Source organism: Apus apus, chromosome 20, assembly GCF_020740795.1.
Source record: "Apus apus isolate bApuApu2 chromosome 20, bApuApu2.pri.cur, whole genome shotgun sequence".
Lineage (NCBI taxonomy): Eukaryota > Metazoa > Chordata > Aves > Apodiformes > Apodidae > Apus > Apus apus.
In genome coordinates, this window is record NC_067301.1 from 2,325,066 (window position 1) to 2,343,775 (window position 18,710).

An 18,710-nucleotide genomic window follows, 5' to 3' on the forward strand; every position below is an offset into this window, starting at 1 on the left:
AGGAATATATTGTTTGTTTGAGCACATATATATACTTTAGTGTTAGGAATATAACAGTTTTCTTGAGATAAGTGAGGTATCTGCACATTCCAATGACACCTGGAGGGGTTTACAGGCCAAGAAACTGAGGGACTTAATTGGGATCTGAACATGGAGCAGGATTTATGGCCCAAGATCAGACCCAACAAAGCTACTTCTATGTTGCTCCTCAGGGCAGGATGACACCAGGAGATTGTTAATGGGGAAGACAGCCAAGGGGGCAAGAAAGGTCAAAATTTTACCTTAAAAGGTAAAAAGTGACCTGCTAGAATGGAATGTGTGAACAGGGGTGGGAAACTTAGAGGATCATTTGAAGCGTGGGATGGGCTGGAAACCCTGGAGTGCCCAGCCAGGGGGGAACAGGGGAGGGAACTTTGCGTGGGGAATAGGGAATAGAAACCGTTATTCACCTTGCTATGGGGGTGCCTGCTTGTTTGGGTCACCCGTTCTTGCAAGGATGTAAATAAACTGTGCTTGGCTGCAGGATCTGTGTGGGGCTGTCACTGGCGTGACAGTTTCTCACACCCACACCCAGAGCTGGGAGCCCTGGTGGGTGCTGGGCTCTCAGCCTGCAGGGCTGGTTGGTGTCATAACCCCTTGTAGCAGCAGAGGTGCTTCAGCAGCCCTAGAAATGATTAGTTCAAACCAACAAAAGAACCACAACAAAATCACCCACAAAAGTAGGTCCCCAACAAACCAACAAACCCCTGAAAGGTTTTGTTTCACTGTCCAACTGAGGATTTTGATGCTCATGAGTCCAACCAGCTCTGCCAGGATGGAAGGGACATTTTCTTGTCAAACAATCCCTCCTGCAGCTCAGACACTGCTGAGACTTGACATATTTCTCCTTGGAAATTTCTGACAGGTTTTCTTTTCTACTTAGAAAGGTTCTGACAGGACAGAGTGTGAGGGGCACCAATTTCCCTCCTAACCAGACTGGTGTTTACTTTTACTTCCCAGCCATTTAAATCTGAGATGAAAAAACAGTGTTTTCAACCCATCCCTCTCAAAAAGCTGCAAGACCAGATTTGCCCTTGTTGGCACCAAAGAACCACGTCTTGTATTTCTTGTGTTATATATTTAATTGTCATTACAGCTGGGGGGCAGGGGGAGAGGTCCATGTGTTAGTAGCCTAGGCAGGGAGTTGTGCAACATTAATGTCTGTCCTACAGCAAGAATGAACACGAGGAGCTCATTGCACGAGAGATTCCAGAGGTTTCACCTTCCCTTCAGCACTGGGATGAGTCACAAACACACATTCCAAAGGACACCAATCCTGTCAGATCTTCTTATCCTGTTCATCAGTGACTCAACTCCCTCCTGCACCAGAAATGCTCCATAAATCCAGCCCTCAGGTGACCAAAGTTCCTCTGGGCTCCCAAGGAAGCTGTTTTGGGATAGTCCAGCAGCTGAGGAAGGGTTGGCAGGATGGAGGGACCCTGCCTGGGGGCTCTCAGCTCTAAAGAAAATCAAGTTCCACACCAGGTAGGACAAATAAGCAATACATTGAAGCTAGAGGGAAGGTGTTGCCACTGGTCCTGGGTTTTGTCACCAGAAGAGTTTCTACGTTTCTTTCCAGCCCTGAGCCCTGGGAGGTGGAACTGTGCTGCTCCAATGGCTTTGTCACCAGCTACTAAAATGATGGGGGTGTTTTTTCCAGCTCCCCTTGCCAAGGAGTAGCCTAGTGACAGCAAATTGAAACCTGGAGCCAAAGGGGAAGAGTCAGATTTACTCTTCTCCCCTAAAAATCTGACTTTGGAGTGTAGCTGAAGCTTAGCACAGGCTGGGAGCCCAGGACATGACACTGAAGATGTGCTGGGTCTTTTCAGCCTGCAGGGCATAGGGCCTGGAATGACAGTGCTGGAGACTTCCTGCCTGTAATTATTCCAAGAACAGGCTAATTAATCTCCAGGGAGCTGCTGGGATAGCAGGGCTCACCTCCAGTTGTGTGGCACTGCTGGTGCCACAGGGATGCTGTGGCCATGGTCCCAGCAGCCCTGCACTGTTTGGAGGTGTGAGTTTGAGTGAGAAACAAAAAGAACTGCCTGAGGTGGTCCTGCTGTCTGGCTTCTCCTGACTCCTGGAGCTCTGGAGCTCTGGAGCAGAGTGACCTGCTGGGGAAACACAAGTGTCTTGAGTTTCCTGCTCTCCTCCAGTTTCCTGACACCAAACCCCAAGGCAAAGGACTCGGGGGAGCTGAACCCTTCCAAGTCCATCTGGGTGTCCTGGCAGCAGGTGATACCAGTGCCAGAGGGGGAGTGGGACAGTGTTGATGGGGCTCAGGAGCTCAGCAGGCAGGAAAGCCCCTGCAGTGCTGCTGAACCCCTCAGAGCTCCCCAAGCTCTGCCACAGCCCAGCTGGGACCACAGACCTGTCCTTGCACTTTGGAAAAGGCAGGATGACTTTTATGGAGTGTCTCCATGACCTGGCCAAAGGACCAGGTGGGCTAACAACCCGTTTTCTTCCTCTTCTCAGTAACCCTGGTGTCTCTGAGCCCCTCTCTGCAGCCTGTATATTTTGTATTATGTTACTCTTCGACCATCCCTGAGACATGACACTTTTGGGATGCACAGTTTGAGCACTGGATGGGTTGGAGGAAAGCTGCTCATTGCCAGGAGTGTCCATCCCTGGCGATGCCTGTTGCCAGCAGAGATGGATTTGGCCAGAGAAAATCTTTCTCTGAATGTGGGTGCCCAGGAGAGGCCAGGGCAGTGCCCAGCCCAGCCTCCAACCTGCTCCTGAGCTGCACAAATAGAATTGGATCAACATTTAATAAATAGGGAACAGGCAGCCAGCAAGAAACAGTGAGGATTCATCCCTTCTTGGCCCTTTAGTTGTTACTGGGCAGGAGTATTTCTATAGAAGAGGGGACAGATTTGGGACCTGGGAGTCAGATGGGTTGTTCCAGCCCAGGCAAAGCTTTAAGCTTTGGGAGATCTTGGCTGAGGAGAGGCTGTAGGTTTGACAACTGGGACACCTCAACGGGCAGTGCAGGCTGGGAGATGATCTGTGAGCTTTGTGGTTTCCTCCTCTGACCCTTCCATTTTGTCCAAGTCTTTGCCCCAGCAGGATTCCTTGCCTTGCCAGGCATCAGTTCACTCCCAAGTCTGTCATGCCCTCCGTCTGTGCTTGTATCCTTGGGCCTCTGTGGCTGGGGAGGACACAAAAATATCATGTCAGCCTTATCCACCCAGTGTCCAAGCGGGACTGAGCCCCAGACCTTCCCGGGGTGCTGCAGGGAGGGAGGCAGAGCAGCCCTGCCCGCCGAGCTGTGCTCAGGAGTTGGAAAGTCAAGGGCAGCCGGGAATTTACATGACTTGTCAAGAGCCCTCCCAATGCCCGAGCCAGCTTTTAGCAGCCTCCCCAGCCTCCTGTCCGCAGGCAGCTGCAGGGCTGTCCCCCCGGCACCTTCCCCTCGCCTGCCCGCGGCGGCGGAGCCCGCGGGAGGAGCCTCGCCCCGCACAACGGGAGCAGCGCTCGTCCCGTCGGGGCTGGCGGCCGCGGGGAAGCCCGGTCGGCAGCGCAGCTGGGGAGCACGGAGCATTTCAGCCACGAGGGCTCCTCTCTGCCGGCTCTGCAGCCCCCCAGGGCTCCTCGGGACGCTCCTCGGGACGCTCCTCGGGACGCTCCCGGCCCCAGCCCAGCTCACCTGGCTGCAGGTGCGCGGTGCGGCACAGCCCCTGCCCTGCCCGCTGCCGGTACACGGGCCTCACACACACTCGGCTGGTGGTTCCTGCAGGCAGGTCAGTGAGGAGCACGCTGTGGACCTGAGGGGAGACACTGATGACAGACACGGGGCCAGTTTGTCGCCGGCATCTGACTCGGTAGCCCAGGACGTTCCCGGGCGCCGCGTCCCAGGAGGCTCTGAGGGTGCTGGGGCCCACGTCCTCGAAGCGGAGGTGTCTGACCCTGGAGCCCTCTGCAGAAAGGAGATCTCTGTCACTCGGAGCCTCCTGGCTGGGCTGGTCCTTACCCAGCTTCCCCCCTGCCCCCTGGGGGGCTTGCTGGGCAGGGGCTGCCTCCCCAGCCCGTTCTTGCTCCGCGGCGCAGACGCAACAGCCCCTCACTCCGCCTCTCCTCGCTGGAGGAGCTCAGCCTAATTAGTCCTTAATTTGTCCTGCTACCAGCACAAAATGCTTTTGCTGGCCGTGTCAGGCTCTGCCCACCCCTCACCCCCTCAGCTGCTGACATTCTCGGAGCTCCCCACTCCCAAGTCCTGGTCAGAGCTTGGGTTTGTTTCCTGAAGTATCTCTACAAGCACCTCTGCAGAGCAGAAGCTTCTGCTGCTGAAATTCCCACCCTCCTGATGCTAAATCACACCAAAGCCCTGGCCTCAGGAGACAGGAGGGAAAAGGAGTCTCCTTTCTTCTTGGGGGAGATGCAGGGACCTCCAAGCCCGTTCTGCACAGTCAGACTGCCTGTGTCTGGTTTTCTTTCAGATGCCTCCTGGACCTGGTGATCCTGATGTGCACCATGTGCTGCTCAGCAGACCCTCAGCTCTGCCCTCCTCTCCTCCCTTCCCTGTGCCCAGGCTGACCAAGTCCTCTGCCTTCACCCAGGGGCAGATGATGTGTACAGAGAACCAGGTTCACTTCAGAGGCCCCTTGTGCCCTCAGAGCTTCCCAGCAGCAGAGCCCTGCTCCTCACCTCCCTGAGTGCAGGCTTTGGCCGACAGGGATTTCTCCATCCCTGATTTGTAGATGGCAGTCACTGTCACCAGGTAGGTTGTGTTGGGTGCCAGGTTCTCCACCAAAGTGCCATTGTGCTCCCCATCCACCTGCAGCAGCTCCACTGAGTTCCCAGGGAGTGGTCCATACAGGATCTGATAGCCCACCACGCTCTCCAGCCGAGGAGCCCAACTGACATGGAAGCTGTGTGGCCCAGACTCGGAGATGAGAACCTGAGCTGGGCTTATCTCCTCTGGAAGCAACAGAAAAAGGTGTGAATGAGCATGTAATTCAAGAACATGAAGCCTCAGCACCCTGGAGAACCCCTTGGTCATGACTGTGTGTGTTTTACCTGCCGGGGTAGTGACCCTTGTGGTCTGGGGAGGGAAGTAGTGGATGTTGGATTCAGGAATGAGAGCCACCTCATAAGTAGTTTCTGGTGCCAGGTTGCTGAGCACAAAGCTTGTGTGAGCCCCAGACACCTGCTTTGTCCTCTTCCTTGCTAGATCATCTGTCGGGGCATACTCAAGGGTGTAGTAGCCAGTTTCTTGGGAGAGGAGCTTGGGCCACATCAGCTGGAAGCTGCTTGAGGTGACATCCACTGCGTGGAGCCGATTTGCTTGGATAACATCTGGAAGCAGAACAGTAGCAAGAAATCACTGCTGGCACCATCACTCAGAACACGGCCCTCCTGGAATACAGGCCCTTCAGGTGGGAGATGCAGCCTACAGCACCCCTGGGTGACAGCTGAGGACACCGAGGTGCAGCTGAGCCCCTTCACAGCAGCTCAGTGAGCCAGACCCTCCTGGGAAGGTTCAGAAGCAGAAAACTCAGACCTTGAGGCCAAGCATAAAGCTGAGAAGAAACCACAAGTCAGTGGAGGCAGCAATATTGGGGCTTTCCCAGCACTCCTGCCTCTCAGACAAGACCCTTTTGCTGAGCAAAGGAAAAGTGTGTGTCCCAGCTGGTGTTTTGGGACCACTGCCCAGGTATGTCTGGGCACAAGAGGCTTCAGCTGGAACACACCACTGCACCTTGTCCCTGGGCATCTCCAGCCTCAAGCCAGTTTGCCACAAGCCTCCAAGCTGCTCTACAAAGCCCTGGCTTTCCCTCCCCATTCTCTGCCTTGTCCTCAGGCCGAATGGTGCTGTGATCTGCTGTGACAGAGGCACAGGAGGGACCATGTCCCTGCCCACCCAAGCCTGCCCTGTGCCACCAAGAATGAATCTGGAGCAGTCCAGCAAGTTCTGGGCAGCTGCTGCAGCCCAACAGCTGTGTGGGAGTTACCATGCCTGGCCGAACAGGCAGGTCCCACACTCAGCAAGACATCACCACCTGCTTGAGGTGGCAGCAGCAAGTGGCACTGCCTGTGCCTGCAGACAGACCCTGGGCATCCAGGTCCCGGAACTCCTGGGGTCAGCTCATCCCGGGCTCCCTCTGGAAAGCACCTACCAGTGAAACCAAACCACTACGTCTTGTCATGTGGGTGGAGCAGCCCAGGGGGTGAAGAAAGACCTTTCTCCCTGCTCTCTGCCTGTACCCAGTGGCCAGGAAGGAGGGGCAGCAACTGGGGACTTGGGCAGCAACTGGGGACTTGAGCAGCACTCGCCGCGCCGGCCGCATTCATCCCGGCTGAAGTCACTCCCCGCCGTGTTCCACAGAGCTCCATTGTCCTGTGACATTCAGCACTCAGACCCACTCTTGTGCCATCTCGCCTCTCTCTCCCCCTGCACAGAGGCTCCTCTTCAAGGCTCTGCTACCTTTGAGTCCCAGACCCCAAGGGTCAGCCACCAAGACCTCTTCTGGCGCTTGGCGCTCCCCCGGCTTCCGCTGCTACTTGACCCTTCTGACACGTGTGGTCTCCTGAGCCCATCTGGGGCAGAATTCCACTGTTCTCTGCTCTTCCAGAGGGGTGGGAACACACAGGACTTTGTTTCTAGCTCTGGGGAAGTGGCAGACGAAGGCATAAAGATGCTCTTTTTATTAGAAATCAAAAGAAAGACGTGGCACAGCACCCTGAGCCCTAGAGATGTGCATTTCTCTGCCTGGAACCTTGGGAGCTTCCCCCACCCGAATTCAGCAGGTTCAGTTTTCCCTCTGAGCTGCCCTTTGGCTCTCCCAGGGGACCAGGAATGTTTCCCTCCCCTATGCCCTTTCCCATCCTCACAGGCTGCCAGCCAGGATCTCTCCAGCCCCTTGGAGGGCAGCTCTTCTGCGAGCCCCGTGGCTACCAGTGGCCAAGCCAGAAAGGAACAGGGGACAGAGGAAAGGCTTAAAGCACCAAAAAGCCCTGCCAAAAGCTCAGGGGATGGGAAGAAGTGAGCCTGGGGGCAGGAACCAGGGACACTGGGAAGAAATGGGGCAGAGGGAAGTGCCAGGAGGCAGCACCTGAGGGACCTGCTGCCGGGAGCCCCAGCAAAGGGCTCTGCCTCTTGGTGCCAGGTTGGAGATGCCTTGGGCATGGAAAGAGGGCAATAAGCCCTGGAAAATAGATGCCCACACTGTGCTTCTCAGCCCCTCCTTGTTCCCAGGGGGAAGCAGCAAGTTCATCTCCTGTATTAGCCCCTGGGAAGTGGCTGATGCTTTGTGGCTGCTGGGCAGGTGGGCTCCTGCAGAACTTGGCTCAGGAGGTGGTGCCAAAGGATGAAACAAGTCAGAGCTGCCAGTTCAACAGGCTGAGCAGAGAGCAAGTGGATGCAAGCACAGAACCTGGTGTCATCTCAAAGGAATCTGTTGTTTTCATAGCACTCCAAGGTCCTTCCCCAGAGGGACAGCACCAAACACCATCTATGAGGAAATAATAAATAAGATACAAAGGAAGAAGCTTGAGCTGGAGTCCAGCTGTGAGATTGAACTGGTCCATGGAGGGTTCTCAGCCCACCTGAGACAACAGCAACTTGGTAGCCAGGGACTGGGTCTCTGGAGCAGGAATGAAACACCCCATTCCAGGACAGGAGGAAGAGGGAGGAGAGAACTCTCGACAAAGCTCCTTTGTGCACCTACAAAAGGCTTTTAAAAAGCAGTAGCAAGAGATGAAGATAAGATAGCAGTGATAATGAAACTAGTCTGAGCTTTTCCAGAGTTGGAAAGGGGAAATTTCTGCCTGCCAAGGATCCTGTCTGTCCCTGCTCTCCCAGGGGCCAGAAGCAGGGAGGGTGGTGCTGAGAGCTGCCTTCTCCAGGCAGGGAAAAGTGGACACGTGTGGCTTTATTAAGGATGACTCAGGTGATGTTCCCAACATATGGTTTTGGCTTAAAGCACCAGCACCTGGATTCATGTGGGAATCTCACCTTCCACTAGAAACTTCTAGAGCTGGTGGATGCACAGAATCCTGCCCTCAGGCACAGCAGAGTGTTTTTGACCTCTGCAGATCTTGTGATCTTCAAGACAATCTTGTGCTGCAAGGATATGCAGGTGACTTCTCATTTTGGGAAGCTATTTGATACCAGCTGGATTCAGAATGCACTAGAAGCTGGAACAGCCACTTGGAATGAACCATCTGGGGGGTTGTGTGGTGCCTGGTAGAGTAGAAGGCCTCTTGGGACTGCCCCATGCTCCAACAGCAGAGGTGTGGAGGGAGGACAACATGGTCCCTGTGTGTGTTTTTTTTCAATGACCACAGCTGGAAAGAGGAAGAAAGTGCTGGATCCAGAGGATTCTGTGGAAAGGGTTACTCAGACATTCCGAAGGCAGCTCAAACCACCCAGCACAACAGAAGCCAAATGGGGAATTAAAGCAGGATTTCCAATGGAGAGAGAACCTCTAGAAAACGAGTGGAAAGTCTGCAAAGTCATAGGAACTCCCTCAGCTTCCCAAACAAACCCAGAGGCATCTGGGAGGCTGAAGCCAACCCCCTGCTTGGCAACTCCCACCGTGGTGGCACCCGGGGCTGCCAAAAGGACACCTTGGGGCAGGCAGATTAGCCTGAGACATTCCTCTTGGCCTCCAAATGCCTGTCTCCTGGTTCAGATGACAGCTTTGGGTCTCCTCAGACCCTTGCCTGGATGCTTTTAAAAAAACAGAGCTGCTGAAAACCCCCCTCTGCTGCCTGTCCCTGCTGCCTGTCCCTGCTGCCTTAAAAGCCTGGGTTCATGCTTGGACCTGCAGCATTGTGAACAAAGTGCCTCATCGTGTGAAGGCAGCAGCTGTGGGTCAGGAGGACCATCCATTCTGGGGGATTCTCACATTACCTGCCCTGAGGAGCCCCATCCAGCCCTGTTGCAAACCCCCAGCCCCACTGTACCTAGGATAGCACCTCGGAGCTCCTCTGTGATGATGGGCAGGTCGTCCACATCCACGAAGTGCAGGTGCTTCTCAGGAGGCTGGCTGGCAGCAGCAGAGAGCTCCAGGTAACTCCCCCGCCCCGTGCTGACAATGAAGACTGTCACTCCCATGTCCTTCAGGAGCTGCATGGGTTCCGAGATGTCATCAGTGGAGAAACCATCTGTCACCCAAACCAGCACCTTGGGCACATCTGGTCGGGCACCAGCTTCAGCACTGAAGAACTTCTCCTTGGCAAAGGAGAGGGCTTTGCCCGTGTTAGTGTCACCCATGAGCTGCTGGGTGTCCCGGATGGCTTGTTGCAGGGTCCCACTGGACTGGTACTGGTCAAAAGGGAACTCCATGGTGGGCGTAGTGCTGATGTGGATGATGCTGGTCTGGACATCTTTGGGGCCAAAGCTGAAAGGTCGCACAAGGTCCCACATGAATTCCTTGACTCTGGAAAACTCATAGTAGGAGACGCTGCCAGAGCTGTCCAGCAGGAAGAGGAGGTCCCCCTCGGAGTTGGAGCTGGACATCTGAGGACCTAAGCAAGGAAAGAGAGAGAGAGAGGTGGGTTAGTGAGATGGTGTGAGCCCATCCCTGCACAGACATCTGCCAGGAAACCTTGCTGGTCTTGTGCCTGGCCCCAGAATTCCCTGAGAATGTTGCTGGATCCTCCAGCTGAATGGCAGGATTGTGACCTGCACTGGATTGTTTGTCTCCTGCTGCTTGCTTTGGGTTCAGCCTCAGTTTGGGATGTCACAGCTGCTGATGCAGGTGCTGCACAAGGAGGTCACTGCAAGGAGCCCACCCCGCAGCTGAGAGACCTGCAAAGGTGGAGTTGGAGCATCTGGGTGACAGAGCACAGGGAGGAAGAACAGCAGCTACTTTTTGTTCCTCCTTTGCATTCACTTGCCCGATCCTTGGATGGCCAGAACAGCCTCCGTGTCTCAGAGCAAAAAGCCAGTCTTGGGAGAGGAGAGGCAGGCCAAAAGGCTGCAGAACTGGGATCAAACACACCTAGAGATGGCCTGGAGCTGGCACTGCAGGAGCAGTGGGAGCCCTGGCTCCTGAGCACTCCTCACACTCCCCCAGCCCCTGCCAGCCCTGCACCACCCTACAAACCTCCCGAGAGCCTTTCCAGGCACAGGTTATTAACCCAACACAGAGAAACTGAAAAGTGGGAAGAGGCAGGAGTTCCAGCACAGGACTCAGGGTAGAGCCAAAAGTCCAACCCACAGCTCCTGGATCCTGCTCTCACTTGCTGCAGAAGCAAATGGCTCTGAGCTGGCCCAGCTTGCACTGACACCTCTGGTTGCACAACTCCAGGCTGATCCTCAGGACTTTCTGCTCCAGGCTAGAAGTGGACCTGTTCCAGGAGCTGGGAACATTCCTCACCAGCCTGAGCCAGCAGGTCAGCTGTGCCCTGTGCCAGGGAGCAGCCTCTGCCACCCAGAGCTGCTGCTCCAGGTTAATGTGCATCACTCCCAGGAAAAGGGGAAAACTGTGGGTGGCGAGAGCCAGACTTGGCAACTGCCAAGGTCAGGAGCAACTTCTGGGTCTGGAACAGCTTGCAGGTTTATCTCATCTGAAGACAATGGCAATGCCTGGAAGAAAAACGAGCTGTATGTGGAAAAGGATGAAATGATAAAGCAACTTGATGAGAAAACCTGCTGGCTCTGCTCCCCTTGGAGCAGTGGCTGCTCCTCAGGACTGGCTGCCTCCGGGTTCCGGGGCCACAGTCCATGCAGGGCTGGGCAGAAAAGCTCCCTGATTTACACCACTGCTGGCAGGGAAGCCTGGAGTGGAGGGACTCCTCCCTAGATCGCTTTATAAAAAGCTGGCCAACGTGATGTTTTCTTGCTTTTCTGAACACATCCTGACCTCCTTTCCCAGGCAGCCACAGCAACAGCACCTCAAAAGGCTCTGGGACAAGATGTCTGGGAAAGGGCCCCACTAGTGCAGAGAGGTGCTACGTGTCAGGGTGAACATGCTTCTGAGGGTGGGGCCTGGAGTCCCACTCCATTTGACCCATTTTCTTACTGTTTCAGTTAAGCTGCTGTGTGGGAAGCACAAACACACAGGGGACTCCTCCTTCCACCACTCTTGGAGTTTTACAATAGCTGAAATACCAATAATGAAGCTGGAATTCTTTTCAGCACCATCCTGCTTTCTGACAGCTTTGGAGGTGCAAGAAGGGAGAAAAAGCCTCGGGCCAGAGATTCCTGCCTGCCCTTTTGGGCTCCTCCATCAGTGAAGGGATGAGGGAGGTGGGGATGCTGAGCAGCTGAGTGCCAGAGCCTCGTGTGGGAGCCAAAACCAGCAGGCAGCAGACAGCTGAATGGAAAGGCTCCCACAGAATTAGCTGCTCCAAGGAGACAGCTCATGCAAACAGTTCTGCCCCTGCAGAAAGCCCAGGGATGGCAACAGGGCTGGCAGGGAGGAGCAGGGGGCTGCTGGGGCATTGCTCCAAGGGGCAGAGATGAGATGGCAAAACTGGGGACTGAAGGGGCACGTGTGAGTCAGGGGCACCTGCAGCTCAGGTGTGCACGGGAGCACCAGGGTGCTCACACACACTGTCAGCAGGCACGGGAACAGGAGGCCGAGGCAGCACAGGAACTGCTCTCCCAAAGCAGGTGCTGCTGAGAGGGCAGAGGCAAATCCACCCCGTGATGAAACTACAGGAGAAATCAGAAGGAGCCTTCAGAAACGGAGAACACCAAAATTACCTGGAGGTGACCAAGCAGGAGATGCCAGGAGGAGGCAGGGGTGGGACCTGTGAGGGACATGGATTGCAGCCAGCTCTGCGTGACCCAGCCCTTGCTGCAGACACACACACCCAGAAACTTGGCACTCAGAGCTGGGCAGAAAATAAGAGTGAAGTCCAGAAAGCCTCCCTGCATGCCCACAGCAACGTGCAGTTTCATCACCACATCACCCAGCAGAGCTGAACCTCTGACCTGCAGGTCCTGCCATGGGTTCCTAGAGCTCCCTGCCCACCACGGGTGTTCCAGCAGGGCAGAGCAACAAGGGCTTGGTTTAGAGCTTCTGGCTGCATGAAGACAGCTGAGCACACGTAGCCACAGCTCTGTGCTTTCCCCTCCCCTGGAAGAAGTACAAGCCACCTACTTGGCTGGCAAGCCACAGGGAGAGGTCTTGGCATCAGGATTGCCTCCTCCCAGGAGGAAAGTGTTTCTCTTCCTCCCCTCTGCTCCTCACCAGCCTGAGGAGTGCCACTCTTCTCCTCAGCCTTGCAACAAACAGCTGTGAAATCCTCTGGCCCTGGCAGGGCAGGGATCAGTGACCAAAGGACTCTCCAAAGAGGATCAGATGGTGCACCCTGCGAGGGGAGCTCAGCGTGTCCCCCGAGGGGTGGGTGGAAGCAGCTCCCCCCTGCCTGCTGTGCAGAGAGGGACATCAGCAGAGAGTCAGAAACCAAGCCCTTGCCAAATGGCACTTCTCTCTGTACCCTGCAGCTCTGGGGCTTCAGGAGAGCTGGCAAAATGTTAACCTCCTGGAAAGCACTGGCTGACAACAACTGGTTAGCAACTGGTTAACAACAGCAAGAGCTGCACTGGTGGGCAGGTAGGTATTTTGGAGCTGAAGGGATTGTCTGTGGGTGGAGCAGAGGCTAGTCCTTCACACAGGGAAATACCATCTCAGTTACCTCCACTTAACACTCAGCCCTGCGTGGGATGGAAACAAATCCCTCCCGTTTAGACTTTCTTGGCAGAAATGATCCATTAAAAAAATCCAGATGGGGGATCTCACTCCGTCAGGAGCGTGGCAACGCTTACCAAGTGGCTGGACACTCCAGCCTCCTTCCCTTCAGGTTTAGGTTTTCAATTCCCTCATCCTTCTTCCTGCTCTTTGTCCTCCATCCAGCACAAACATGCCACCCGTGCCAGAGGTGGAGCTGCGGGTTCAGGGCCAGTAAATCCTGCCTGATGCAACCAGCTGCTGTTTTCAGGCTGTTTCTTCACTTTACAGCACAAGAAGATTGGCTGCTTTGGCAAGATGCCGAGTGAGGATTCCTCCCTTTCGGGGGGATTCTGAGAGAAGGGGCACCCATTAACACCTCCCTGCCCCCCTGAACTGTCAGGCTTTTGCTCCTGAAGAGCTGAGGAACAGCTCTGAGGACCTCCTGCCATTGCTGCTCTGGTGCTTCAGTCCAGGGAAGAGCAGAGGACACAGGGCAGCATCCTGTCATGCAGGGTTTTGAAGGGGTCAAAATGGGAGCAAAGTGGAGTCCCAGTGCTGCCTCATCAAGCACTTGGCTTTTCCAGGAGAAAAGCAGCTGCTCAGACTTCCCTGTCTCACACCAAGATACTGACAGGAGACATCCACTCCCAGAGGTCCCTGAGCTCTTGGCTGGGACCTGAACACGTCTGATTTACATGGGACCTGGAACTTGGACCTGAACACATGCCTGATTTACATGGGACCTGGAACTCATAGAGTATAAAGAATTTAACAGCCAAAAGAAGATCATGTCCTGTCTTGGTTAACTATGTTTTAAATTCCATGTTTGTTTTCCTGACTCTCTGTTTGGTCATGCAAGAAAGAAGAGTTCTGCTCTGAGTGGAGCTGGGTTTGGAGCTGAAGGAGGCAGCTGGTGCTTCCCTGCGGCCCCTTGGGATCACAGTGAGAGGCAGGAGAGCAGCACTGCCTCTCCTGGAAAAAGAGAGACCCCACCAAGCCAGCCAGGAGGGGTTCTACACTTAAAACCGTGTCAGAGAGGGGCTGTGCCATGGGAGATGGCTACAGCCTGTGCCAGGAGCTGAGCCCCACCAAGGAAAATACACTCTTGTGACTAAAAGCCCAAACTGCCTGGGCAGGTTCCAGCTTGCCCATGCCACAGATCCCAGGCTGGAGGTTGGGAAATGGCCCCTCAGACACATTCCTCTGGCTGGAAGGAAGCTGGGTTGCCATCTCCTGTGATCTCCTCAGGAGTTTCACTATCTCTGCTGTTTAACTTAGAGCCTCAGGAGTCCCAAATAATGGAATTTCACCAGGTACAGTGATTCAGAGCCCAGCAAGTGCAGAGCCCTCCACAAAGTGCACAGGGGATGGGGCTGTGTCTTGATTTCTTGCTGCACCCACAGGGACAGCAACAAGCCCCACATTTTCTGCTGATGCTGGTCCAGAGTAACCTGGTAATGATGACCTACGTTTCTAGCCCAAAGTCTCCAATGCTCATACTTCACACTGATGCAGAGATCTCTGAATCTGAACCCAAAGAGGAGAGTGGTCATGCAATGCTCTGCCTTGACTTTGTGCCTTGCTGCACTAAGTCCACAGCCATAGTCCTGGAAAAGCTGATAATTCCTGAGCATTTAGAACCTCTGGCCACCCAGCAGTTTCCTCACTGTGCCCACTGCAGCTGAGAATAAAGCTACAATCACTCAGATTCAGCCAGGTCCCTAGGAAACAGTCAGGAATCTTCATCCCTGCCTCTCAAACAGCTCTTGCCATTCTTGGCACACCCCCAGGCAACTGCTAGCCCGCAGCCAGGAGCCCTGCCAGGCTGGCTGTTTGCTCAGGTTGCTGCAGGGAGCCCCGAGGTCCCCACATCAAAGCTGCTGGGGACGGGCACCCTGCCCACCAGCAGCTCCCTCCTCTCAGCAAGCCCCAGTCAGTGACACCACACACACCCCTCTGCCTCTGGAGCAAGGCACCGTCCTGCTGGAGAGCCCTGGCTTGCTTTTCCACACACTCTGAGCATTGTTTTCAGCTGGGGAACTGCCACATGCCACATGCCACTCCCCTGGCAGCAGAAATGCCTGACAATGGCCATAACTGCTGGCTGTGTGGGCATCAATCATTGCAACACCGCCAGAGGCAGGAGTGCCATTCCTGCCACCAAGGGACAGGATCCAGGACCCTGGAATTGGAGTCCAGCAGTAGACACAGTCTGTCCCGCATGCCAGAAGCACAAGCAGACCCCAGCAGCCTGGGCTGAGGATGAGAACCTCCTGCCCAGACAGGCGGGAGGTTCCCGGCTCCTTTCCCACTGGATTACATTTCCCAGGTGCAGTGCAAGGCAGATGCAGGCAGCAGCAGCCCCGCCGTGAAAGAACAGAACCCTTTTTCCACTTGGCAACACAAGGCAGAACAAAAGTAATTGCATCAGCTTAAGCCTTCTGCCCAGCACTAGTGTGCAGGAATGAGACCTTCACCTCCTCCACGTCCCTCCCCTGCTCTCAGTTCTGTGAGACTGACCCACAGTCACGTTCCCTGAACAGCATCCAAGGGAAAGCACCTTAAAGGGGGAACAGAATGATGGAATTACAGAGATTAGCAAGAGAAGAGCAGGACAGGTATAGTACCCATCCCTGTTTGTCCTTCTCTTCATCAACGTGCCTCAGTGCATGGGTCAGAGTGAGGAGCCAGGACTTTCTCCATATGTCTGCACTGACCTCTGCAAGTTTCTGACACAGCTTCCACTGGAAAAAAAGCAAAAGACAATTTCTTCCATTTTGGAAAGGTTTTCTTGCTTGTTTTGTCCTTGTGCCAGCAAAGTAACATGCAAGTATAGCTCTACACCTAACGCAGCAATGCAACTTCAGCTTTTATTCTGGAAAGGTTTTATGAGCAGCTGGAAGGGGGTAGGAAATGGGGGAAAGCAGGAAGGCAAAGCCGTGTCCTCTCGGGCACTCACCTCTCTCAGGTGTGTTCTGTCCCACAGCAAACTGCAGCCACAGACCAAGAGAAAGCACTGCCTTGGCCAACATAGCAAAGTCTGGTCCCGGGGAAACTACCTTAAATCCAGAAGCTGGGCTCTGTGAAGGCAGATGAAAGGCTTAAGATCAGTCATATTACGTGCAAGGATCCACCAGATCCCAGGCTGCCACTTCCACGCTGCTCATGCCTTGAGATCCGACTGCTCCTTTACGTGTGTTTTGCTGGGCTGTGCTGGAAGCTCTGGCTCCTGAAGGCAATTTTCCTTCCCCCCTAACCTCCCCCCCCCCCTTCTCTCTGACTCCTTTTAAAGCCATAAATCCATCTTGACAGGAATAGCTGGAGGAGAGACACGAACAGCACCCCTGCTGCTGCTGCTCCTCTCCCGGGTTAAACCTGCCCTAGGAGCAGGGATTCGGTTGCAGGCAGGCTGTGTGCAGCTGGGCTGCTCTGAAAAATATATATCCCTATAGATAATCAAACTTTGGCCCCGCCAGAAGGCTGGCAGGGCTCCAGCTACCAGAGGAGGGGTGGGGGGGGAGGGAGGTGTGGAGAAAAAAAACAACAACCAACAACAAACCAAAGCTCAGAGAAATCCAAAGCTGCTCCGCTCTGGAATGAGCTAGAAGAAGAAGAAACGCGGATATAAAGGAAAGGAAAAGTGAAGAGGCTGGGGAGTGTGCCCTGCCCTGGGAATCTTGGCTAATCTGCTGGGAGGAGGCAGGCTCAGCGCTCCCAGCTCCTGGCGCTGCCCCGGCCCTTGCCCGGGACACAGAGGAGCAAGTGAGCCCCGTTCCCAGGGGTTGTACCTGGAGAAGGGCTGGGGCGGGGGCACCGGGAACGGCAGGGACACCGGGAAGGGCAGGGACACCGGGAAGAGAAGGGGCACCGGGAAGAGAAGGGGCACCGGGAACGGCAGGGACACCGGGAAGGGCAGGGACACCGGGAAGAGAAGGGGCACCGGGAAGAGAAGGGGCACCGGGAAGAGAAGGGACACCGGGAAGAGAAGGGACACCGGGAAGGGCAGGGACACCGGGAAGAGAAGGGGCACCGGGAAGAGAAGGGGCACCGGGAAGGGCAGGGACACCGGGAAGAGAAGGGGCACCGGGAAGAGAAGGGACACCGGGAACGGCAGGGGCACCGGGAAGGGCAGGGACACCGGGAAGGGCAGGGGCACCGGGAAGAGAAGGGGCACTGGGAAGAGAAGGGGCACTGGGAAGAGAAGGGACACCGGGAAGAGAAAGGGCACCGGGAAGAGAAGGGGCACCGGGAAGAGAAGGGACACCGGGAAGGGCAGCGGCACCGGGAAGGGCAGGGGTACCGGGACCTCCCACTGCCCCCCTGGGGAGGTTCCGCGGGCTCGGCGCGGTATTCCCGGGGCAGGGATGGTTCCCCAGCCTGCTGCCTGCTCCCTCCAGCCTGGCCTTGAGCACAGCCTCAAGCCTGTGATTCCTGATTCGAAGAGGACTCACATAGTCCAAAGATAAATCTGTGACAAACATCTTTCTGGATGGAGGGGCAGGGAGTTGGGCATGTACTGAAGACCCCGGGTTCAGCCTCCAGCCTCTCCATTTCCCCTGTGGGCAGGAGACTTTTGCCAGAACAAATAACTGACCAAACCTGGTGTCCCTTCTTCTGGCTGTCCTGCTGTCCCTGCTTTTGGCTTCTGCTCATCAGGTGGAGGTGGCAATAGTCCCACTCCCTTTTTTCACTTAAGGTTTTAACATTGCTATTTCTGGACAGATCCAAGATGTTCCTAGTGGAGAAAAGCTGGAAAGTTACACCCAGTTAGGAAGAGACCAATCGATTCCTATCCCCCTTAACGTGGGGAGTGACCAAGGAGACAGGCTAAAAAGCAGCAAAGGAAGAATGCTGATAAGCCCGTGGGACTTTGGAAATTGGTGAGCAACATTTCCTCCTATTTGATTTTCTCTCTCTTGGGAACAGTAACAAAAAAAGTGAACAGGAGTTAAGAGCCAAGGAAATGTGGAGGGTGGAAAAAAAGTTGCATCCAAACTCATCAACTGAATGGAAAATCAGAACAGGCACCAGAAATCAGATCCAGTTGAGAAACCAGTCAGCTGGTTCAACTTCCTGGGCACTTGCTTGTGTTTCCCCTCCCAGCTGGGAACCCAGTTGCACCATGGAGGAGCTTTGCACTGCCAGGTTGTAGCACACCTCAGTCCCAGGTAGCATAACCCTCTGAGTGACAGCTTCACCCCTGATCCCTGCAGGCTGCAATAAGCATTATCCCAGGCACTCAAGAGAATCAGACACCCTTGCTTGTACTGAGAGCGCCTAACTTGTGAGATCCCCTCCATCCCAAAGATGGCACCTGGATCCCCTCGAAGATGGCACCAGCAAATACTGTTGCTACCTGGTTTCCCTGACATATAAAGCAGTTTCCTAAATGTTACAGCCCAGTTAAATAATTCTGGATATTAGCTTTGAGTTACATCTGGCCATGGGCACAGGGGCTTGATCAAACCATCTGCTTCTCATCACCCATCCTAGACACCCTCCTGCCCTGAGAAAACAACTGCAAAGACATTGGGCTAGAGGTGCTGGTCCCCAGGGCTCACAGATCAGAGCCCCTTGGCTGGGGCTGGTGGGTATAGGGAGAGGATTTCCTTCCATTACTCACTTCCCAAGGAACTCTTTCCTTGGAAGGGCTACTCATCTTAGAATAATTCCCTTCTTTGTCACTCTATCAATGTAAATGCCATTCGGTCTCACACCCGGCAGCCTGGAGAGGTTTCAGCCTTTATCTCCCTGCAAATCCTGCTGGGATAGGTGGAAGCAGGAAAAAACAGCCTGGAAAATAATTAGATCTTGGACAATTTTGGTTTATATTTAGCCTTTACTGTAATTGACAGATCCTGTTTCCAGTAAGACTTGGTGCACGCACATGCTGGTTGTTCCCTGGTTGCATCCTGCCCTGCAGCCAGCAGTGTCACTCCAGCTTTGCTCCCGTGTCAACCTGCTCAGAACCTGCCTGCAGGTCCCAGCCTGGGCTCAGCTCCCTGTCCCTGCTCAGCTCATCTCCTCCCCCTGGCACTG

General features: G+C 54.8%; 1 protein-coding gene across 1 annotated transcript; it reads right to left on the reverse strand.

Annotated features, from left to right (window-relative positions):
• Window positions 1-1,111: 1,111 nt before the first annotated feature.
• Window positions 1,112-16,262, reverse strand: VWA1 (von Willebrand factor A domain containing 1). The gene is made up of 7 exons (XM_051637607.1): window positions 16,231-16,262; window positions 15,631-15,751; window positions 8,950-9,513; window positions 5,059-5,337; window positions 4,687-4,959; window positions 3,689-3,958; window positions 1,112-3,190 (listed from the first exon to the last, which is right to left on the reverse strand). Exons 2-7 carry the CDS (start codon window positions 15,701-15,703, stop codon window positions 3,150-3,152), a joined length of 1,500 nt encoding a protein of 499 aa, XP_051493567.1. The 5' UTR covers window positions 15,704-15,751; window positions 16,231-16,262; the 3' UTR covers window positions 1,112-3,149.
• Between the last annotated feature and the right edge of the window lie 2,448 nt (window positions 16,263-18,710).